The sequence below is a fragment of the Motacilla alba genome, chromosome 1 (genome assembly GCF_015832195.1).
Source record: "Motacilla alba alba isolate MOTALB_02 chromosome 1, Motacilla_alba_V1.0_pri, whole genome shotgun sequence".
Lineage (NCBI taxonomy): Eukaryota > Metazoa > Chordata > Aves > Passeriformes > Motacillidae > Motacilla > Motacilla alba.
In genome coordinates this window covers 92115344-92139698 of record NC_052016.1, presented here as the reverse complement: position 1 = coordinate 92139698, position 24355 = coordinate 92115344, and the positions used below count along the sequence as shown (strand labels likewise).

General features: G+C 37.6%; 1 protein-coding gene across 3 annotated transcripts in view; it reads left to right on the top strand.

The window, feature by feature from the left end:
- The window catches only part of GABRG3 (gamma-aminobutyric acid type A receptor subunit gamma3), a 298494-nt gene that overhangs the window by 264108 nt on the left and 10031 nt on the right, over positions 1 to 24355 (top strand). Inside the window, exons 7-9 of one of the 3 annotated variants that reach the window (XM_038131038.1) lie at positions 14920 to 15072; positions 20765 to 20961; positions 22430 to 22459. In XM_038131038.1, coding sequence (XP_037986966.1) covers positions 14920 to 15072; positions 20765 to 20961; positions 22430 to 22459 — 380 coding nt within the window. Of the gene's footprint in view, positions 1 to 14919; positions 15073 to 20233; positions 20300 to 20764; positions 20962 to 22429; positions 22460 to 24355 lie in introns of those variants that run through there. The other 2 variants (XM_038131056.1, XM_038131046.1) reach the window with 2 other exon arrangements.

Below are 24355 nucleotides of genomic sequence, written 5' to 3'. Positions count from 1 at the left end.
TGGCTGGCCCTCAGGTACCACATCAAACACTTCATTTTTGCAGTCCTAAACCCTCAAAAAATTGAAACATTCCTACACTTTTCTTCAGAAGACGCAATTTGAGTGAAATACGGAATCTAAGTCCTGTACTCTTTGCTTTAGATTACCGGTACTAACAGATTCTGTTTACATATTTAAAACCAGTGTTTATAGGAGAAAACACTCAAAAGTGTCTGTTGGTCCACCTGTGGAGCAGAGAGAGTCATGGGGAACCTGCACGCTGCAGATGCACAGTAGCAGTGGCCCGAAAGTGATCCCACCAAGACTGGAAACCCGTCAGTGTTAACAGGGCATTCCCTGGGCAGCAGTGTGGGCTGGTGCCAGAACATGCTGAGCTTAAAGCCTCCCTCATGCTCATCCAATTACCTGGTAAATACATGGCATAAGTGACTTAGAAATCTGATTCACAATAGAGTGAAGAGCTTTTGAAACTGCTACCAAATATTAAAGCTATCATCAACACAAAATGTTCACCAGGCTGGAGTTCATATCCAGTAGAGGGATATGAAGGCAGGCAGGGCATGGTTACGAGTCCCAGGCCTGCGAGGCACAGCAAGGAAGGCTGTTCATGCTGAAAACAAGCAGTGCAACCAGAGATACACAACTATTATGAACTGCCAGCCTCCAGCCTTTCCATAGCCATTCCACCAGTGTAGCTCTTCAAATTTTTAACTTGGTCCTTTCACATGGATGAACCAGACTTGGTGCTTTCAGCCAAACATACATGAAAATGTGATCTTTCCCAGACTCCCTGAGGTGAGCAGCTCTGGTGGAGGCATGTTCTGCAGTGGAGCAGGGGATCTTGGCATAGAGAGGGATTTCCTGAGCCAAGGAAACCCAGGGGATCCCTGAGACTGGCCGGGAGCTGGCAACTCACACAAGAGTGGCTGATGAGGTGTGAGTGAGGCCAGGAGATATAGCAGGGGCCACCCCAAAGGGTCTGCCTCATCTATCCTGGTGTTGGCCAATGCCCCCACCCACACAGAGCTGCTGAGGGGAGAGGCAGCAGTGTGGAACCCACTCTGTGGGAAGAGCCTGGACAATTCTGGGACAGGGAAAGGCAACAGACCTATGTAACATCAGAGAAGGAGTTAGACAGCTGGTTCCAAGGACGGTCTGCAGTGGACGCACAGCCCCACATGCAGAAGAATGGATGCTTGCTGGAGCAAGGACCAGCAAAAGGCACAGGTTAGGGTGCCCTTACAGAACCACTTCATGGCTCTGCAGACTCAAGAGGGAAGACCCATTGCATTAGGGGAGGAAGAAGGATTTCAATGCGGTCAGAGGGGCTGATGAGAGGACTGGAGCATCTCTTCTATGAAGACGGGCTGAGAACTGAGGTTGTTCAGCATGAAGAAGAGAAGCCACCAGACAGATCTTACAGTGCCTTCCAGTACCTAAAGAGACTACAAGAAAGCTGGAGAACTTTTTACAAGGGCATGTAGAGATAGACAAGGGGGAGTGGGTTTAAATTTTAAAGAGGGTAGGTTTAGATTAGACATAAGGAAGAAAGTCTTTACTGTGAGGATGGTCAGCATTGGAACAAGTTGTCTGGAGAAGCTGTGAATGCCCTATCCTTAGAAGTGTTAAAGGCCATGTTGAATGGGGCTTTGTTCTAATGGAAGATGTCCCTGCCCATAGCAGGAGGGCTGGAACTAGATGGTCTTTAAAGTTGCTTCCAATCCAAACCACTCTGTGATTCCATGATTTGGGAAAAAAAGTATATTTAAATCATACACTCTGTTCTTTGCTTCTTTCTGCGGACTGGAACTTCAACCACTACAGCAGCACAGGCATTAAATAGTTAAAAAAATAAATGGTATATTTAGCCATTCTCAAATTGCTTTCATCTTACAGTTGGTTCAAGTTTCTGAATTTTCCAGCTTGGTAGTGTCACAGTCAGAGTTTATCTTAGGTTCTCTTTTAATTTGCTCATACCTGATGTACAGTCCTCTTCAACCAGGGCCATGTGAATAAGCCTCTAGTGGTGGTTCATCCATTGAAGTACATAAGGCCACTCCACTCCCTCCCAAAACTCATACATTTTAAGGTAATTGCATGAATTGAGTTGAGGAAAACTGGAACCTATGAAGTAAGAATCTAACACATTACCATACGCTCTTTAAAAAGTTAGCAGAGTTGAAAAAGAAATCCAAAATTTGGTCCAACTTTGCTACACAGAATACCTTTAGGTTTTGTTTGGCAAAAACTAATTAACTTCTGGCATCAGTGGATATTGATATCATCCTTCTACAGTTGCTCTATTCTACAACTGTGAATTGTGAATGAAACATCACCTTTGTGTCACTGAACCATTTACCATGCTCATGCCTTTCTTTAGAAGCCCTTTTCAGGAGTCCTTTCTCCTCTCTGCAGTTCTTTGTGGTCAATTGTCCTTTTTCAGGCCATGCAGAGATGATGTAAAAAGATGTGGGCTGTTGCCCAAGTGTGAAGAAACCTATTTAAAAGTATTACTGAATGGTACTTAGGGAAAACAGCTCTATTTCTTCTTTTGCCACAGGGAAAGCATTGGTAGTTTTTCTGACAGTATTTAATTTGACAGGACTCCCTCAAAAATCAGTGCATGTTATTGATCTGTAAGTTAAGTATTTCCCTCTGCAGAATATCAGATAAAGAAAAATAATTAATATACACAGCAATTCCCTGGAGACAGCAAGGGGGGAGGATATCAAGAGATTTGGTCTGATTTTGTGACTTTTAACAATTTTAAGTTAACATCATTGGCAGGTTAAGGCCAAGTTTATTTCCAGTTGAATGAAAATAAAAGAAAACTTCTGATGAAAGCAAGTGAAAGTTTGAGCACAGAGTTCAGAAATGAAAAATATTATTCATAAATAGAGATAAACAGATGAGAGGTAGATAGATTTGGAGGAGATTTAGGCTGGCTTTTTCATTCCTCACATAGGAACTCAGAAGTACCAGGCAGAATGACTGGACAATCCAGGAAGACAGTACAAGATAGAAAAATTACTAGTAGAAATCAGAAAAAGGGAGCATTTTTTTAATCACAAAATTAATTTAATAATGGCACGTGGGAAAAAAGGCACTAGGGAATGTGAAGATAGAAAAAAAACAAACATTACATAATACCAGAGGTGCAAGATGAGGAAATTAATAAAGGCAATATTCATGGCCTGATTATGAATATACATTTGAAAAGGTGATATCAAGGAAACTTGAAGACAAAAGAGTTATTGCTTGGAATGCAAGAAAGAATGCTAGTAATCCAGTTAGAAAGCCTTGAGTAGCAAAGAAGGAGCTAAAATAACAGTCAGAAGCAGCATTATCTTTCTTCAGCTGTCAAATGACTTGGAAATGAATAAGTGACTGCATACAGATCAATATTTTTCTTCATTCTACCAGATAAGACAGCACACAGAATACAAGCTTGCATCTGTTATAGATTGCCAAATATCTTTGTAGGAAAAAAAACATATCTCCCTATAACATGAAGCGAGAAATACTATTGCCAGATGGCTTTAATCTGAAAGACTATGCTAGAAAGCTCCTTCTGCAAATACTAGTATTCCTTGGAAACTCTCAACCTTTGCCTTTAGTATTTCTTAACTAAAATGGCATTGTCTTCATCATGCAGGAATTTGATGTGAGTTAGAAAGTTAGAGTATAAAAGATAAACCAACTCTTGCTTTTCTTTTAATGCAAGTAATCAATACTTGTTGTGAAAAACAAATATTGCAATGTAACAGGGATATGAAAGTCCTTGAAAGCAACCAGAGAGGAGCACAACAAAGCTGGTGACAGGGCTGGAAGTCAAGTCTTTTGAGGACCAGATGGGGACTTTGGGTTTATCTGGTTTGGAGGGAAGGAGACAAAGGGATGATTTCATTGCTCTCAGCGGCTTCTTGAAGAGAGGAAGTGGAAAGGGACATGTTGAGCTCTTCTGCCTGGTGTTTCGTGATAGGACACATGGGAATGGTTTAAAGCTGTGCCAGGGGAGGTTCAGCTTGGACATTAGCAAGCTTTTCTTTCCTGAGATGGTGATAAAACACTGGAACAGGCCTCCTAAAGAGGTGGTTGGTGCTCCAAGCCTGTCAGTGTTTAGCAGTTATTTGGAAAATAGTCTTAAAAACAGGCTTTAAAAACAGGCTTAAAGACAGGCTTAAAAACAGGCCTTAAAAACAGGCTGTGGTAAGTCCTGATGTAGTCAGGGATTTGGATTAGATGAATTATTGTAGGTCCCTTCCAACCAAAACTATTCTATTCTATTCTATTCTATTCTATTCTATTCTATTCTATTCTATTCTATTCTAGTTACCAGTCACTTACCCAGCACAATCTCTTCATTAATTCATTCTTTGTTTAACATATCCTTTGATAATTTGATAGTAATAGTTTAAGGAGTTTGAGGTTTGAGGGCAAATAGTTTTTTACCCCTTCCAACAGTTTCAGAAATCTAAATAAATTAACAAAGTATTTACTGTTTTTTTAATCTTGGCATTGGTCTTGAGCAAAGTTATGGAACAGCTGATCCTGGAATAGATTCCTACAAACGTAGGGGGTAATGTAATTATAACCAATAAACATTCATTCGTAGAAAATAACTCCTGTCAAACTAGCTCAGTGTCATCTTCTGAGCTTATATATTTCTGATGATATAATATACATTTGTAAGATGTCTCACATGATGCAGTATGACATTTTGATTAAGAAGCTACAAAGATAAGAAAATCAGTGAGTGTCACATATAAATTGCCAGATTTTGACTACTTGGAAAGATTTATGACATAACTAGAAAAAACATTTGCCAGGACTTTCTGTTGAAATACTACATCTTTTGGCTTGATGCTGCTTCATACTTCTTTTAATGACAGAGAAGCAATAATAGCATGGAGACTTGTTAAGCTTGTAAGTGTCACAAAGCTTGGGGGAATGGTCAATAGTAGCTACAAGTCAGGTAGTTCTGCAGCCTGGATGAAAGTGACAATATGTATTTCTGTACTTCAGAACTTTTATTCAAGTTGGAAGCAGGTACTTAGGATTGAAGCCCAATGATGTTGCTTTTCCAGAATTGGACCTGCCATTCTGGATGCTGCAGGTCTAAAGGCTATGTAATTGTTCTTGTGAATTAAAAGTTATTTCCAAATACACTCCTTGTTTGAAGGTATGGCCAAAGGCCAAAGTACCAAGCACAGGTTTTGCATATGTGCTCAGAAAAGGATTATTTTCTGGAAGAAGAATGTTAATATATTGTTTTATATAAAATATATTGTATATGTTATATTAATGCAGCTGCTATTAAATTAGGATCTAATTCTGATGGCTGCACTTCAAGAATTATTTTGAAAAGTTGTGGAGTCCATGAAAGAGACAGAAGGCTTATCAGAGACTGGAAATAATTCTTGTCATGAGACCATAAGTGTTTATCTTGATGGATAAAGGGTAATAGATTGCTATCCCTAAATGCCTGCATGAGAAAAACAAAACTGGCTAAAAATGCTTCAGCAGTCTAGCAAAGATATGCTATGGCTCAAGGTCTGAGTTGATTCTAGATGACTGCAGACTAAGTCTCAGTTAAAAAAAAAATCACTCAGTTAAAACAGACTCACCTGTTTTTCCCAATGAGAATAACTAGGCATTGAAAGAACTTCAAGGCTTGCAGTGCAACTCTACTGCTGGAATTTCTTAAAGTAAAGATAGGGCGCCTTTCTAAAAGATGTTCTACTTTATTAATAACTTTGGGGTCTGCAGCCGGGCTTTCTTCAGGAATAGCTCATGCCATTCAGAAAATGTAGCCAAATAATCAGTATAGTCTCCTTCAGAACACAGCATGGCCAGCAGGGAAGGGCTTCCAACAGTGAGATACTGTTTAAAGCTATCCACAAGAGCATATGTTAGGGACAGTTTAAGTGGAGTAGATGTCAGAACAGATAGAAAGAAACAGGCTACTCCATTCCATGATTATATAAAAGATGTCACAGTAATATAATACAGTCACAATGATTGTGAATAAGGCCAAACTCATGAACATTTTTCTTAGGCAAAAAGAATATCAAGTGAAGCAAAACAGTTTTTTGTTTAGGGTTTTTCTTTATTTAATGTGTAAAATGAAAATTCTGAGGAAGAAAAAGATAGCATTTTAGTTGAAAATGTTTACATGGGATTTTTTGATGGCTAATTAAAAACTATTTCAACTGGTTTGGGAATTACAAACCCACCAAATCCAGTCCTGTGGGACTGTGTAACAAACTGCAATACAAATGGGCCTCCTCCCACAAACAACAGCTCTTGGGAGTAAGAATTTCAATACTAGAAATAAATGAGAAGTGATTGGCATTGACAGATGTCATGAAACTGGAGGTTCTCAGTGCTTTTTAAAAGCAAAGTTAAAGTGAGAGTCATTAATGTTGTGTATCCTTGGATGTGCTAAAGTATTTGATGCTCTGTGGAATGTAAAAAAAATATTCTGTTCTAAAAGCATTGCACAGCTCATCAATAAGCCCTCTCAGGAAAAGATTCCTACATAAAAGACATTCATTTTCACTCTTATCCTTCATCTACTTTCACTGACATTGGCAGCTGTGGCAATTTATTGTTGTTTTTACTTCAACTGCTATTGTTCACTTCTATTCTTCAAACACAAAAGAAAACCTATGTATGGAAAATAGGAAGACTTCTTAGGAATAGTGAGTAATGGATCATGCCATGCTGTGCCGTGTTTGTGTATTGATTTTCTCTCAGATTGATACATTAATTTAAATAGAGATTATGTGTGTAACTTTTCTACTGATAAGGCAAAAATTGAACTGGACTGGTAATCATGGATTAAAGTTCCGCTTATGATATTATACATTTTTATTCCCATTATGATAGTATATTATTTTGTTCCCATAATTATTTCTCTATGAAACTGCATGTTTTGAAGGATTTTACAATATTACTTATACCTTACAAAAGCCAAATTAAAATTCCTTTGTTTTCAGTGGTTCCATGTTTCAAAGCATAGATGAAATGATATTTCATGTTGCAAAATGAAAATGTCCTTATGTCTAAATTTAATAGGCCTGAACATCCTGAGAGCAATTCTGGAGCTCGTAATACCTCACAGATGAATAACATGCTACATCTCCACATGGCTTAGTGGGAGGAGAGCTTTATATACAGTAGTTATGATTGTAAAAACAGAATAGCTGTATTTGGCAGGACAGTTTACATAATATATAAACATGTAAATTTTATTTATGCAAATAAAAGTCTTGGTAATGCCACCAAATGCTAAAATAGTAGTATTTTTTTTCAAACTGGGATACGGAGAGTGAAATGATTGCCGTGGAATCAAAAGCAACTGTCTTTGAAACTGTCAGTTTCAACTGTCAGTGGCACATAAAGAATTGTTTAGGGCACAAGAAATACTGACTAATAGGTTTCAAATTACTCTGGTACACAATTAATTCAAGTCTTAAGAAATTGGGTCTTTTGCTTATTTAATTTCAGTTCTTCATGAAAAGTTCCAGTATACAACATATGTATTCCAATGATTCTGGGGGGAAAACAATCAATATAAAGAAGTTAGAAGTTTAAACAAATCCAGTTATTTTCTAGATTCAATAATAAATGCCAAAATCAGAGGATGTAATAACTTTATGTGCTGAAAATATAGTTACTAACTTTTAAAAACAGGCTTTTAAAGTTCATTTAACCAAACTGTCATTTTACAAAACTATTTTGAAAGTGCTATTTGCATCAAAGAAAATTAAAGTTCAGGAAGGAAGAACAAACAGAAAAAATTAAATTATTTTATGGTGATAAAAAAAGTTGATAGCCTCAAGTCAAAACATGTTTCTTGTTATTATATTCTTGATGTTATGCAAGGCAATAAACCTAACATAATACCTTGTGGTTCTGCCAGGTTGGGAAGACATGTTGGTCTAACTTGACTTTAAAAATTCTTTTTCCTTGAGACAACCTGGAATCTGGTCTTTGTTTTTCACATTCTAATCTAACAATATTTGATTTTTATTATGCATGCTAATACATATGTGTATACTTAAAATTGAACATGATTTCTACAGGCATAAACAGTGCTATTAGGGTTAGTTGGTGTCTTGAGGGTTTTTTCCACTGTGTATTGATATAGTAATTTGTCTATGATAATGGGAAACTTCAGCAACGATTTGGCATCATGATATGAATGTATTTCTGAAAAATTTGCTTTTCAAATGTAAGAGCTCAAAGCCAAATCTAGGCTCCATTGCTCTAGTACATGCACACACACACATACACAGAGGCACATCATGATAATCCCAAAGGCAATTATGAACCCAAAACCAGAGAGATCTTTGAGACACAGAAAGCTTTTTTGATCTAGTGCCTAAGATCCTTGCCTGTGACTAGACATCTAGTCACATTGCTGCTATGGCAATACAGATAAAAACGACACCTCTGAAGCCCAGTACACGTTTTTTTGTGAGGTTAAATATGCAGCTTAAGCAGAAATGTGTTAGTGTAGCAGTGCCTGTTACGACGCCAAGAACACTTGAAATAAGGTGTAAATGTCTTTCTCTGCTGTACACAAGCTCCCATCAAAGCACAATATCCCGGTGTCTCTGTGGAATACCTAAATGCCAAAGCAGCATAGGGGAATTTAAGACTAACCTTTAAGCGACAGCATGGCCTTGGTCATTTTATTCTTCCTTTTTTCTTGGAAACATTTGTTCTAGCCTACTGTGGAGCAAAAAATGTTCCCATCAATGGAAACTCTTTGTTGACTGATCCATTTTGCAAGGAGTCAGAATAAGCCTGCAATATGTCCTCAGCATTTCTTCATTATTTACAATGATGCTGAAGAAGATAAAGGCATTTTTAATGATACTTGCATGACTCTCATTTGCTACATTTTTCTTCATAAGAACTGAAAAATCCTGTTCTCACTCATGTCTTTTTTTGTCTTAGTAGTAGCTAATTTTGGAGTCATAACCACCTATGAGTACATGAAGCTCTTTCTTCTACCATTTTGTAGAGTTTTTGGATCTTCCAAAGTTTAAACTTGCTCCATACCTGGCTGGAGATAAAGTCATGTTAGGATGGGATGCCAGCTCTGAAGACAGACTGGCTGATGAAGTATTAATTGTAGGCAGTGTATTTCAAGTAATTACAATCCATCCTTCTTTTCTTCTTAGTAGTTCTAGTAAGAAGATAGCTTTACCCTCCACAAGGCCTATCTCTGAGGTGGGATGAAAGCCTGGGATGTGAAAAGAACTAGCTCACATGGCTCTTCTATCTGATTTTGAATCATAGAGTCATGGAATAACAGAATGGTATGTTGCAAGAGACGTTAAAGATCATCTTGTTCCAACCTCATTGCCATGGGCAGGGATGCCTTGCACCAGACCAGGTTGATCAGAGCTCCATCCAACCTGGCCTTGAACGCTCCCAGGGACAGGGCACCTACAACTTCACTGAGCAACCTGCTTCAGTGCCTCATCACCTTCACAGTAAAGAATTTTTCCTAATATCTAATCTAATAGTGCTCTCTTTCATTTTGAATACATTCCCACTCAGTCTGTCACTACATGCTCTTGAAAAGAGTCTCTGTTTTTCTTGTAGGCCCCCTTCAGGTATTGGAAGACTGCATTTAGATCTTCTTAAGCCTTCTCTTTTCCAGGCTGAACAATCCCTATTATCTAAATTAGGTATGGTTGGGTTTTGTAACACTGCCTGTGTTTCTGCCTGACTTTGAATTGAGATATTCTTTCCAGTCAGTGCAGAATCTGGAGCCGTGTCTTGAACCTGAAACTTGCACATTTCCAGTTGGCACCCTCACTGACACAATAGTTTTGCTTCCAATTCCACTTGCATCTCTTTCAGCAAACCTCTCTAGTGAACATTTTGCAGAAACTTCTGTCTCTACTGATTAGAAAACTTTCAACTTACTGAGAAAGAAGAGAAACCTAGCCCAGGAAATAAAAAATGGAGCTTTGTGAAGCAAAGATCAGTAAACAGGTTCAGGGTGACATGAATAGTTAATGGGAAGATTAAATAAGGTCTTCTCTTGGCTTCCAAATGAAAAAATAAAATGTAAAAAAACCACTGAAGATTGGAAAGTTAGTTTGCTTGCTATTAAGTAAATTTGATTTATTAAGATAGTGAGGAAGATTATTCAGTCTCTGTGGTCTTGCTGATCAAAAAAGTAATACTTGTGGCACACAGTGTGACTCCTCATTTCAATGACGAGGCTTTTCTTCTGAAATCAAACTCTTGCAGTAACATGGATAAACTCTGCCACTCCTCATTATTCTGCAGTTCTAGTGATGGGCAATTGGCATGTAACCTTCATTCACATGCTGAATCTGCTTTGTGTATGCATTGTACCTTCGTATTTTAGTCTTTGTAAAGTTAATAATTTTATCTTTTTTCTAAGTTAATTGTCAACCTCAGAGTATAGTGGAAGGATGAATGAAAATGCAACATAAGATAGTATAGTATAGTTTGAATTAAAAAAAAATTATTTACAGTATATAATTTTGTATACTTTTGAATTTATTTATTTTTAATAAAATAACTAGTTGCATTCTGCTCAAACATTTTACCTTCAAGGGAGCTGCTCTTTGTGCAACATAGGCAGAATTCCAGCAATTCCGGCCAACAGACCCTTAGTCTTCCAAAGTAAAAAAAAAAAAAGCTATAATTTAATACTGTTTATTAAAATCCACAGCAGTTATTAAATGGGAAATCATTATTGTTCCAAACAGTGTCCTTCTTTCAAACTAGAAACTTAGGCTAATATAAGTCCTATGGGTAACAGCCAGCAGTCATCTTGGTTTCATGGGAAGTGTTGCTACACTATTTCAATTACTCCAGATCTGTTGCCTAAAGGTGCACGTTTTGCTCCCTTTATAGAAAACTGATCGCGCTCTACTTTGCCTTGAGTTAACTTTCAATATTTCAGGGAATTGATGACTGATCATTTCATTCAAAGTAAGTTTGCCTTCCTGGGAATATTACTCAAGTTGTTAAAAGGTAGAATTCCTCTCTGGGTTTAAAAATGAAGTTTGTTGGTATCACCGATTCCAGTGGTACTTTGCTAGGCAACCACTGTGTGATTACTTTCAAACCAAGCTCATTGGTTCAATGACATGCAGTTTGGAAGGAGATTTTTCCCATCTTTCCTGCACTGCAGAACTCTGTCATACAATGACCCCCAGCTGCCCTTCTAGCAGTGGCAGTAAAAACAGATGGACCTCTGAAGGCTTCCAAAGGTAAAAGGAGGCACTGAGCAGAGATTTTGAAAGTTTTTCTCTCCTCTGGGTCGTGCATGACTGCGCAATGTACAGAATTAATTGTATCCCAGAAGAGAGGAGCCTTTCAGAAGAGAGGAGTTTCTTTGCACAGATTATTTTGTGTGTATAGAGAAAGAAATATACATAACGTGGCTACTCTTCTTTAATGTGCATGCAATGTTTTCAGATACATAGAGAATATTTACTTGTGGAAGGAATAATGTGAAGAGTAATATAATCATCACCATCAGGAGCAGCAGCAGCTGCATGCAGTTTGGAGTAGTGCAATAGGGAAAGTAGCCACAGCACATACTCTTGTAAGTAATGTGGCTCTTAAATGTAATGAGAGAATCCAGCAATCTCAGTAGAGGTTTACTTGGCTGAGTAAAGAACTGAAGTGGTAATTTAGCTGAACATTTTAATTTACCATAGCTGTAAAAGAAATTCACTCAGTATATGTTGTACAGAAGCATGCTTACCTCTGAGAGCAACACTGGTGTGGGGGAAGGAAGGAAGTGGCGGAAGGAAGGAAGTGGCGGAAGGAAGTGGCGGAAGGAAAGGAAGTGGAGGAAGGAAGTGGTGGAAGGAAGTGGCGGAAGGAAGTGGCGGAAGGAAGGAAGGAAGTGGCGGAAGGAAGTGGTGGAAGTGGCGGAAGGAAGTGGCGGAAGGAAGGAAGGAAGTGGCGGAAGGAAGTGGCGGAAGGAAGTGGCGGAAGTGGCGGAAGTGGCGGAAGGAAGTGGCGGAAGTGGCGGAAGGAAGTGGCGGAAGTGGCGGAAGGAAGGAAGGAAGGAAGGAAGGAAGGAAGGAAGGAAGGAAGGAAGGAAGGAAGGAAGGAAGGAAGCAGAGTTATGTGTATCCTAAAGGATGAAGGCATCAATTTTAACTGTAAAAAGGAGGAAAATAACTAAAATACCCTTTAAAATATCAGGAAGGCTAGTATATTTAAATGAAATAACTTTGGCATCCTCACAGGAGTAGCCCAATTTAGCTCTCACCATGGAATCAAGGGGTGTGGTCAACTGCTTGTGTAATCTGCAAGTGTCTACAATGTTTTTGTCCACATCTCAGCCCTACACTCTTGTTTTTTAATCACAGGAGAGAAATGGAAATGTTTTGAATGCATTCACCTTCTAAAATGTGCTTCTAAAGCCGATAAGACAAACCATACACTGAAAGTACCATTTTCGTTTCATTAGGTGTAGAAAGGAGGCCACAGTGTGCAGGTTATCTGCAGAATTTGCCTTCTAGATGTCTAAAATCACAGGAAATTAATCCTGCCTGAAAGACACTAAATCAGTTAATGACTAATTGTGATGATGGACTCTCTACAGCTTTCAATGTGCCATAATTTTCTCCCACTCTCATGTTTATCAGGTTTGTTTTCATCAAAGGCCTTGGAAGCAGGGACTCTTTATTACTTTCCCAGTATCTTGCAGTGCAGTATCTGCTCCTGCTCTTGGTTGCTGTGCTGGGTATTATGACCACACTGCTGAGAGGAGCACTGACCTGTGTGGGTACTGGAATTGTGTGTATCATATATTGTTATACACAATGGAGGTGTGCAGATTGTGCTTGACTTTATACCATTCTCAGGCAGGTTATCCATTAGCACCCAGTTCTAGATACAGGAACTAAGTAAAAGAAATTGAAAGGCTTGAAATATTTTCTGTAGAGTCCTTGGTTTGATTTCTTGCTCATTCTTCTACCTTGGTAGACAATGTTTGACTCATTAACATTTCTTCCATGCTTTTCAGTTTGTTCATGTCTGTAGAAGTACTGGTTTACACTCCACCTGGCTCTTACACCTCTTTCTATGAAATTATCTCATTACTGTGGTGTAAGTCTTTCTTCAGTGAGGCAGGCCAGCCAAAATTAAGCCAGCAGAACCTGTGGTTGCTAACCCACATCAATTCCCTGGTGCCATTCCCTGCACAGAGAAGACTCCTGGGGATTAGTGGAATGACAATAACCCTTAGCCACAAGGCACAAAATGTCATGATGCACTGCAATACCTCCTAGTTGTAACCAGAGTGAGCCCTTTAAGGGCAGCTCCTGAAATGACTTTCCAGTTTCCTGGGGTCACACAGTTTTCACTGGCACAATTCTTGTGAAGATGTTTGCTTTCATCTAACAGAGGCATTATGGAAACATTCACAGGATTTTCAACCTCTTCCAAATACATCTATCTCAAACGGATGTACTTTAAATATAGGAAATTTTCCTTTTCACACATTCCCAAATTCCCACCGTCAGATTTTTTTATTTACCTTTAAATTTTTAACTTATGTAAATTCATTGATTTTACAGTGACTTCAGAGATGCTTTGGATGAAAGTTAGTCTTACTGAGTAAATTTATTTTTTATATAATATTTAGCTGTAGTCGAATTATCCACTGTAAGAAATGCATTTGTTTATATGCCCTCTGTTACTAGATGATTAAGCTTTAATTTGCCTCAACTAATAAACCCATTGTGCTTCTGCTTGGGTGAGTTGTACGTACATTCCTCGGGGGATTAATCTTTATATGTTTCCAATTTCTTCATTCTTCTGATGGTTTGCTCTAAGAAGACAGAGTTACTTAACTATTGCAAATGATGCCTTCTGCAAATATCATACTCTAGAAAGTTAAGTTTTGTAACAAGAAGCCATAAAATTTATTAGGCCAAATCTGATGCAGTCAGACAAAACCACATAGAAATTCTCTGGCATATAAACTCTCCTTTACATCCGAAATGGAAGCAGCCTTCTTCAAGTGAAGTATAGAAATCAGTCCCAGTTCAGTTTAATTACTATTATTCACCATGACTGTTTAAGCAAGTGAACTGAGGCTGAGAGAGCTGTTAGTAGAGCAGAGGTGATAAGGTCAGTAGCCTCTGCTGAGGAGAGAGGAGGGACAGATTATTATCTCCTGTGGAATCACAAGGATTACCTGAAGAGATACAGTGAAAAAAATCATGTAATGTGAGATAAACTAACCTTCTTACTGATTTCTTGAATGTATGATTTTTACTGTACAACAAAATAATAAACCTTGTGTTCAGACTGACCTTCTGAAAATACCACAAATGGCCACAACTGTTTTGAAATGCCAGCATTGAGTTCTAGTGTCTATTAATGACTTCTTCTGTAAAGGCATACTCATGTGCATGTTATGTTTGCCCAAAAGACCCTATTTTCAGATTCATATCTCAAAATAAAATAACAGAAGTCATTCAAACCTGAAATTAGGGCACAGAAGACACAGCCTGCAGAAAGAAGGATTTTGTGTGTAGTAATTGCAGAATCTGGTGAATGACAGTACCTTCAAATTCATGCCATGAAGATATACAGAAATACCATGTCTGGAAATTCAAGATGCCTTTCAAAGCTTTACTCATCCAGAATGATTGCTGAGAAGCTCTGCCTGTCAAATACATAATTTCCATGGAGACCTAAAACTTAAGGATATTAGAATGGCAAGGTTTACTTAAATTTCACATGAGAATTACTGTGCAGATGCTGTTGAAACTATAAAAAATATTTCATATGCAGCTTTTATAAAAGTTAAAATATTAGCAGGTCAGTGAACAACTCTCTGTATCCCATTACAATGAGAATTTTGGTTTTGTGCTATTCTTGCAGGTGATTATGTAGTCATGACTATATACTTCGACTTAAGTAGAAGAATGGGATACTTCACTATACAAACATACATTCCCTGTATATTAACAGTTGTTCTTTCCTGGGTATCCTTTTGGATCAAAAAAGATGCCACACCAGCAAGAACAGCATTAGGTAAGTTGTTAATAATTCCCTTTTCTGATGTTCCTACACTACTATTTGAAAATGTCAGCTTCCTTTCAAAGAGACCACTAGGTATTCCCTTTGGATTATTGCTACTATGTCTTGCAGAACCAGATCTACTTATTACTGAGACCACTGGGTTTTTTTAATGTAACAGGGTAATTAAAAGTAAACTAATCTGACCCTTTGGATGACACTGCCACCTATTTTGCATAAAACTCTTGAATTAATGTCTGTCTCCTTGTTCTCACCATGATATTTTAGTGACATTTTTGAAGACTTAATTAATTGCACTGCTGGCTTTCTTCCCTTCTGTAACTCTCCCCCACTGGCAATTATGTCTTATATACACGGAAAACTGTGGGATGTAATGGTATTAACTCATGCAAAGTGTTTTAGCTTGCATGCTTGAAGTTAAGCTTCCCACTGGGTGTATTGATATTTTTCATGGATTGTGAATATTTATGCTGATTTAGGTTTTCCAGAAACTCATTTTTGTTGGGACCAGCATGTGCATTTTGGCAATGTGCTTTAGTGTACACTTAGAAATGTTGGCTTAGACTTAGAATTTTTTTCTAACATCTGTAGAAAGACCTGCAGGTTTTGACAGCATCAAGGGTATAGGAGTATGTAACAGCCAATTATATGTTAACATCAGAACCAAAAGAGAAACAATTCCTTGGTTCAGATTGTGATTGCCAGGTCTGCCAATATGAACTGATTCAGAAACCTACCAGTCTAGGAAAAAAGGGGAGCCCACGTCAAAGTTTGCATGTCTGTTTTCAAACATTCCCAGCGATTCATTGCATCCTCCTACTGGAGTTTGTTACTATGTAGGTCCATTTTTCTGAGGTTATTTTACAGGAAAGGAATATTCAGTCCTCATTCCCTCCATGTGAGTGCCAAAGGGCTCGTACACTGCAGCTCCAGCAACAGGATAGACACAAAGACTGTTATTCTGTTATCCAGTAACATCTCCAGAACAGCTAAGAGACCATAGATGGGTGAGGACAGAGCAGCTTACAACTGCCTGTTCCTGGCTGAGTAGACTTGCCTCTGATAGCCAGAAAATTGAGCAATAGGTCTTAAGTATAACTCACTGCTGAACTCTTAAACTGAACTCTTTTTCTTCTTAAATTAGGTGACTCAAGGGAGATAAGGAAAGACTTGACTGTTCTCCATCTTTTTTTTAAAAGGGAGTCTGAAGCCCCATGCATGGGGATATTCACATAGCATGCAGCTGGGTTATCCTTCTTAATGCAGAAAAAAAAGAGACAAAAGACATCTAACACTTGGTGTTATTGATTTGCCATAAGCATTTTTCATATCCTGTACTTAAGGGTGGTTTCCCACGCCATAAAGCACATTTTTCAAACAATTAGACACAGAAATATTTTTAGATCACTAAGCACTAACATGTGACTCTCCACCTCACTCCTCAGCCAGCAGGAAGTTCAGAGAAAAAATGTATTCAGATACTGAAGTCATGAATTTGGGGTAAGAACATAAAAATTAGTTTCCCAAGCTTCTACTCTATGGATGTCATGACTCACTCCTAAAACTCTGACTGAGAATTTAATTTCATAGGCTAAAATATGACTTTTCTAAAAGTAAATCCAAGCATACATGGATCACTTCTTTTGTGCACAGAATCCTGCTGCTCCCAAATTGACAATGGCCTGTTGACTCCCGGGATGCAGTGAGCACATGCTCCCATTGTGCTGTAGACCTGCATGCATAATGCAACTTGTAAATCTGTCTGAGCAACAGCACACATCCACATCTAAACAGTGGCACATAGTAAAATTGTGAGTAATGCAGCCAAAGGCGCAACTGCTGAAATTGTCCTACTAATTAGTTGAAATTAATTGTAGAGACTCTGTGCAACAAACCTTCTCCAAGTATAGCTGCATTAATGTAAAGGACTAGCACCAGGGAAATATTTATCTCTCTGAAATTAATGAATAATTTCCTAAGTTATTGGCAACTACTCACAGTTACACGAAGGACAGGTTTTATTCCTTTCTGAATAATGCTAGCTAATACATTTCCATGCTAGCTGATACATTTCCATGCTGGGAGAAAAAAACATTTTGGGTTTTGGACCATAAGAATACTTATTAGTTCAGCAGTAATGTCCAGAGACATTAAAGCATTCTTTAAAAACTTGTTTTTTTAATCCCCTTTTCACATGCACTTTGAGGCAATAAGGCCCAGACTGGCAACAAAATTAACTCCAGGCCACCTAAAGAGTCAGTGGGAAAATGGAAGTAAAATTTGAGGGCTGGATAAGAACTGTGGTTTTTGATCCTGAGTTACTCTGCTCTTCATTCAAAGAGAAAAAAAAGTCTCTGCAGCTTCTGCTTGTATCTAGTAATCAAAATTATCTCAAAATGTTCTAAGTCAAGAGGCAACTTTTCCCTGAAGAAAAGTTATGATCTGAAAAATAATAGGTTATTTTCTGTGAAGATGAAGGGAATTAAGTTAAACTGAAGCTTTCATCCAGTTTCCCTGTACTTTTCAAAATGGGTATAATGTGTAATAGGCAGTTACTACAGAGCAAGAGCGAACTGCAGTTTAAAAAGATACTGTGGGTATCAAGACCAGAAATGTGTTGATGCAAAAAAAGATACAGGTGATATTTAATAAAAAATGAACATTGCTTTCCTTGCCATTTCATCTTTACCTGGTTGAGTAAAAAACCAAGACAGTGCGCAAAACAGGGCCAGACCAGAAAGACAGAGACCTAATTTTATGGACAAGTGATATCATGCATGAAAGCAAAATACATTTCCTTCACTGTCCCACCAACATAACCTCAAGAAAATAAAACATTAGCCTTGCTGACCAAAGAATTTCTCACACTGAAACTCCTGCCACCTCACTTTGCATATGGCTGTCCAATAAGCAGATTTCAAGCAGTAATAATTTTAAATAACTGTTTAGACCAATGATCTAAAAGTTAGAGTGTTTTCATGCATTATGTAGATCTGCATAATTTGATCTTCCAATCAGTCCTTTTTGTTATATCAAATAGCATCTTTGGTATGGGATTTACTGAAAGAATATAATGTCCCAAAATGGTATTTACACAGAGACTTGTAAGCTTACACATTCAATTTCTACCTGAAAATTTTGAAGCCAGATTACCTCAGAGCTGTCCTTAGCTGATACTAAAATTCTGTTGAAATAGATAGTTCATGAGCCCTGTGAATTTCAATAACAGATGCAAAGCTCACTTTGCCATAAGGGACTCCACAAAGTGAGAGACTTCACAATTTCATCTGGCAAGACATATGCATTTGAAACCACTCAACAAACTGAATTTCCTTAGCATGAGAGATGAAATTAACTATGGGTATGGAAACTAGATATTATATTTGGAAATAATGGTGCTGAATTTTATTCATTCATACATATATATATATATATATTCTGATTTGTAAATGTACAGAAATACAAAACTGTATCATCTGGTGCACCTTCTTTCTCTTTCCTCTCTGTATGTATCCCCATAAACTCACTTTAACATTTTAAAATTTGTGCCTGTTTGCTAAATGTAAAATTGACATACTAGATAGAATTTTCATCATTTCAAAAACTCAGTGCTTGTTTACAATGTGAGCAAGAATCCAGTTGCAAGCATGATCTGAGCTGCTGTTTCACATTCAGGCTTAAGGTATGGAGTAGGATACAGGTGAGTTGAGGACTTGAATACTTAAACTAATGGGTTTTTTTTAGCCTTTTAATAAAATATGTCCTATCACATGATGAGTGGGAAACAAAAAACTTACATTTGAGTCCAGGTAAACGGGACGCTGTATATTGTACTGGAAGAACTCTATAGGTTTTGAGGAATTTTTTAAAGATAGTAAAATACCTGAAAGCATGTACATGTGGCTCTGAAAAGGACGCTTTTGGGTCATGAATCTTAATGTGGATTAGGAAGTGTTAAAGAACTTTATTTTATATTGTAGGGTATGTCATGGTCTGGATGTGGTTCTTTTGAAATTAGTGACTCCCAAGGCCTGGGTCAAGGCCATACAGAAAGTGATTGACCTGTAGTTAGTAAGGGTCAAATCAAAGCCAGTGAGTTCATACCTTCTGCAGTTGGGCATCTCTGCAGTTGGCTGCTGTAATAAATGGCTAAACATGGTCTTTGCAGCTTATTTAAACCATCAGCTGGGTGCAGAACTGATGTTGAGGGATCTGGAGAGGTTGCTGGATCATGCCAACCCTATCTGCTTATACTGGGAGGTGGCAAAGATTTCAGGAAATGGCTTTTAGATGTCCAAGGCACACACAAAGTCCACACTTTACGCTTCCTATCAGCATTGCTTTCATCTTGGTTATTCGCTTTTGATTTTTTCAGAAACTTTCTGTTTGTTTGTTTCTGGGTAATAGATATATAAGGAATTCAATTAATCATTATTATTCAAGGTTGAGACACAGGCAATAATTTGTCTTCTGGCTTTTCCAGGGACCTTCTGTTATCTTGAATGGAGAAGGTTGTTCTTGTGAATCACTGTAGCTTATATCAAACATTACAAGTCAGAGATGGACAACCCTTCATAAAGAGAAAGTAGCCAAAAGTAATCCACAGACACTTCCTTCTCTCCAGAGTGCTTTTAGTGAGAAGTTATTTAACTATAAGGCATAACTTCCATCATTCCTTGCCATTTTAAACACTATGCACCATTGTGAAACATCATTTCAACTATAAAAGAAGAAAGATTATCTTATGGCTATGCTGTTTGTTGAGAAGGTTCTCTCTTGAGACTTACTTGTGGGAAAGCTTTATTTTTTTTCCCTAGCCAATAAGAAGTTGGATTTTTTTTTTTCTATCAGAAGACATGCTGTTCATAACAAGTTGGGAATGAAAAGACTGCTATTCCTCAGGAATGAAGAGAAATCGTACGAATTACTGGGAATCAAATAACTTACATGACATAAATTTTATTTTAGCACTGGTTTTATCATTTTGGATATTTCACACTAATCCCATTTTGTTCACTATTACTGAATCTCAGAAGTGATGCTTTGTATGAATTAAATAGGCTATCTCTGTTAATGTTATGTTCAGACATACATCTGAAGTTTGTATGAGAGTCTTACTCTGACTGAACAAGTAACATTGACTTCCCTTCCTCAGAAGAAAAATGGCACTGGAGGACTCTCAAGGAAGCAGTGGTGTGAAGACATACTTTCAGAATTCATGGTCAGATCTTAGCAGATTTTTTTTTTCTCCCCCCACCTCTTTTTGAGCATAAGATTTTTCCTGAGAGCACTACTACTGTGGAATAGAACATGTTTCCTTCACTGTTTACTAACTTTCTTGATTTTATTTTTCTGGGTTTAGTATCTTTTCTGCTTCATACTTCTCTTCAAAAAATTCTTCATTCTGTCCCTCACCCCCATCTTCAACCTTACTGGGATCAGAAAAAGGAAGACATGAAGAAAAGCATATTGAGATGCACAGGAATGTCACCTTTGCAAAGATGAAAATAAACAACAGAGCAAATCTGTATTTGCTGATACTATTTCCCATTATTTCTTAATACTACCAAATTAATTAATTACTTGAGTACACTCTGGATTTCTGTTTTGTATGTTTATTTCCAAAGATTCTTCTGTGATATGAAGAAGTGTTGTAGCACACAATTAACTGAGGTTCTCTCTGCAGGCATCACCACAGTATTGACCATGACAACTTTGAGTACCATCGCAAGAAAGTCATTGCCCCGTGTCTCCTATGTCACTGCCATGGATTTGTTTGTGACTGTATGCTTTCTATTTGTATTTGCTGCTCTGATGGAGTATGCCACCCTCAACTACTACTCAAGTTGCAGGAAACCAAACTGTACTAAGAAGAAAAAGTCGGTAAGATGGGAGCATTTAAATTTCTTTTCATGTGCAGCTCTGAGAGCAGATAATCATTCAATGGTAGCCTGTAATCCCACGGCACTTCACTCCTCCAAGATTTTCCCAGTGGTGTGATCTGCCCTAAAAGCTGATGGAAAAGTCACCCACAGTAGCAGTAGGAGTGCCTGCTGAGTGAGGTCTGCTCCTAGCTCAGCCTGCTCACTATGGAGCAGCAACCCTGCCTACACATCCTTTGTCCTCCAATTACTGTGCTGGTAGTTGGTAAAGTCTCCCACTGAAATAGATTGTATAGCTTGTTATACAAATAAATGCGCATCAATGTATATTCAAGTGCATTGCTATTTGATGGCTTAACAGGTCTAGAAATGAGCAAAATTTCATTGTGTCTGCTGGGAACCACGATTTGGTTTAAGCCTTGTGCACAATGGTGCGTGTTCACAAGGACAAAAATGGAGGTCACTTAAAAAGGTTTTAAGCATGGCTTATTTTTGGCCAAAAACCAACTTTTAAGTGTAACACCCAGAAAAACACAGAAGCTATCTATTTAGAATAAACTAAAACAGTAATGCAGGAAGAATTGCCTGGTTTTCTTCATAACTGACTATGAGACTGAGAGGGGGCAGTTTAATAGAGAAAAAAATCTCAGTGTAAACATATGGAAGGGGGTTGACCACTCAAGATCACTGATCAATATTATTTGTTCAAGATCAGTAGTTGGAGATGCCACTGTGTGTAATGGAGGAAATAAGGACATTTGAAATCAGAAATCAAAGCCAAATAGGAAAAATGTGAAGAAGGAAATTGAGGAGAGAGAAGCCTAAATTTAGGGAATAATAGGTCATGATGTAAAAAGGGATTGAATGAAGAGCTATAGAAAATTATTGAATGAAGAACTAATGAAGGAAAAGCTGAAACAAATATGGGATTAGAGAAAGTCTAGAAAGCCACAGACTTAGTTAATGACAACTCCATTAAATTTAAAATAGCTTCTTGCAAAAATGCATTGCTCACAAAAGCAAAAGATTGTTACCAAAAGAAAAGTTTGAGACCAAAATGAACTTGCTAGTGATCAAACTAAAATTGCCATCCTATAGAAAGACTGAAATAAAAAGTCATGAGTATCTTTGTTAGTAGGATGTAATTCCAGACATATGAATGAAGACATGAGAAAGAATGCAACATTGATGGGATTTAAATTAACCCCAGAAAAATGCTCAATAACCTATTGTTTGAGCATTTAATGGGTTGAATAAAGGTTTTAAGTCTATGAAAACTAGACGTGCATTCTGTTGAAGTTTCATGCCATTTTCAAGTGTACAGAATATTCTGAATACATATAGAACACACTGCATGGAGTGTTTTAGGCATTTAAGGGCTTGGTCCAAGGAATGCTATTGAATATAGATGCATGTGAAGCACTAAGTATGTTTTCTTCTGAATAATTCTTTTGTTATCTTTATTTAAGCTACCTGATGTAAGTTTTGGTCATGTAATGGTAAGTAAGTTACTTTATTCAGTGAGAGAACTGGGGGCATGAATAGATGGTTGACATTTACTTGTACTAATTCCTGAGAGAGCTGTATTGCAGTGTTATGCTTTACCCTGACTTCACTAAAAATATTTAGTTTGCTTTTTTGTTAAAAGGTCAGTTTGTTTTCAGCTGTGGCAGAGGAACATAGCTGCCTCTTTCTATAAGGACTTATCAAGTGATATGAGAGGGAGGAGGGTCAAGTATAGAATATTATGTGTTTTATTTTTACCTCAGAAATTTTATATATTTGCTTTATTTAATACAGAAGTTTCTCACTACATTTTATGAGAAAGTAATAAGCACAAGTTATGACATAAACTTCTATGCAGTTTTAACTAAGTTTCACAGAAAAAAAAAGTTCATTTATGCATATGCAAAACCTTTAGTAAGCTTTCAGGTGGATTGTCAAATAATTTAGGCACACAGGTTGAACACAGGTAGTTGTACTCTATCTACAAATGGAATATGTGCAACAGCAATAAAGTTGGAATAGAGCACAAAATTGTGTCTCTAAGTTGTATGAATACCTGCTATAGTATATGCAAATATAAAGCATTCAGAAAGCCTGAAGCCAGTTAACCAGCTGGTTGAATGGTCTGCCACCAGATAAGAACAGAGCCAGAACTAAAACACTGGGGTTTGCATTTCTTCGGCTGGATATGATGAAGTTTCTCATTTACAACTGCCAGATCCATGTTAATATTTTGTCATTTTACAAATAATAATATACACTTTTTTTTTTTTTTAACATGAGTTCTTTGATGTATTTTAAGACCTCACATAACTTAGAAAGTCCGCTCATTGGCAATTAGTGGTTTACAGCAAGCATCACATCTATCCACTTCCTACTGCTGTCACTCCCTGGACAGACTTTTCTGTAAGATAAAGTTAACAGTGCATGTTGAAAGGGTAGCAGCACTTTCCTTTTTCCAATTAAAAGCTATAGGTAAGGATAATTAAAATGACATTAGGGTTCAAAAACCTTTATCTAGAACTAGTCATTCTGATCTGCTTGGAAAGCATCTGCAGCATTTTCAAGTTTTTTACTCACTCTTTTCAATTTTTTTCTCGCTGTTTTTTTTCACCTTAAGATAGTTATTTAACACCTTTGTCTATACTGAGGACCTTTGTCAATACAAAGAAATCTTCAAATTAGAGATTAAATAAGCAATGTCTCTGGCTCTCAAGATATCATTTTGTCTTTTTCAGCTTTGTAGTAATGACACTTAAAAGGTGAAACTTGTTAATCTTAGTAAATCCATGTTCAGGAGATCCCAAGCCTTTTCTTTTCCTCCTAGAAAACACACATATACCTTGTCAGAAATAATATTATTAAGCATGTTTAACACTGCACCTAAACTGCCTTGTCCGAAGCCCTGAAGAAGAGCCTTGCCCTGCCAGACCTCCTTGGTGATTCTGGGATGGTGCCCATGGTGTGTGCACTGCTGTCCTCCCAACCCCAGCTCAGCTGGACACATAGAACACGGGCAGACCATCCACCTTCCCCTCGTATCTTGTCACTTCAGGATACCTCCTACGTGATAGAGATTAAAACAACCAGATGAATCTCTCTGAACTATTAGGGCACTTATTTTATCTTCTGTCCTGAGCAGATAGTTGATATAACCAAACAACAACAAAATACCCCAGAGATGAGGAAGTTTCCTTTGCAGAGCCAGAGCACCTTTTTATCATCACTCACCAAAACCTCTCTGAGCCTTTATTTTTTTTAACATAAATATTTTAGATAGGCATGGACAATTTAAGTCCCTGAATTGGAAATGTTCATAAAGACCTGCAATAAATGTACAATATATGACATAGTGGTATAGCAGAACTCGGTGTATACTCTAGTCATAG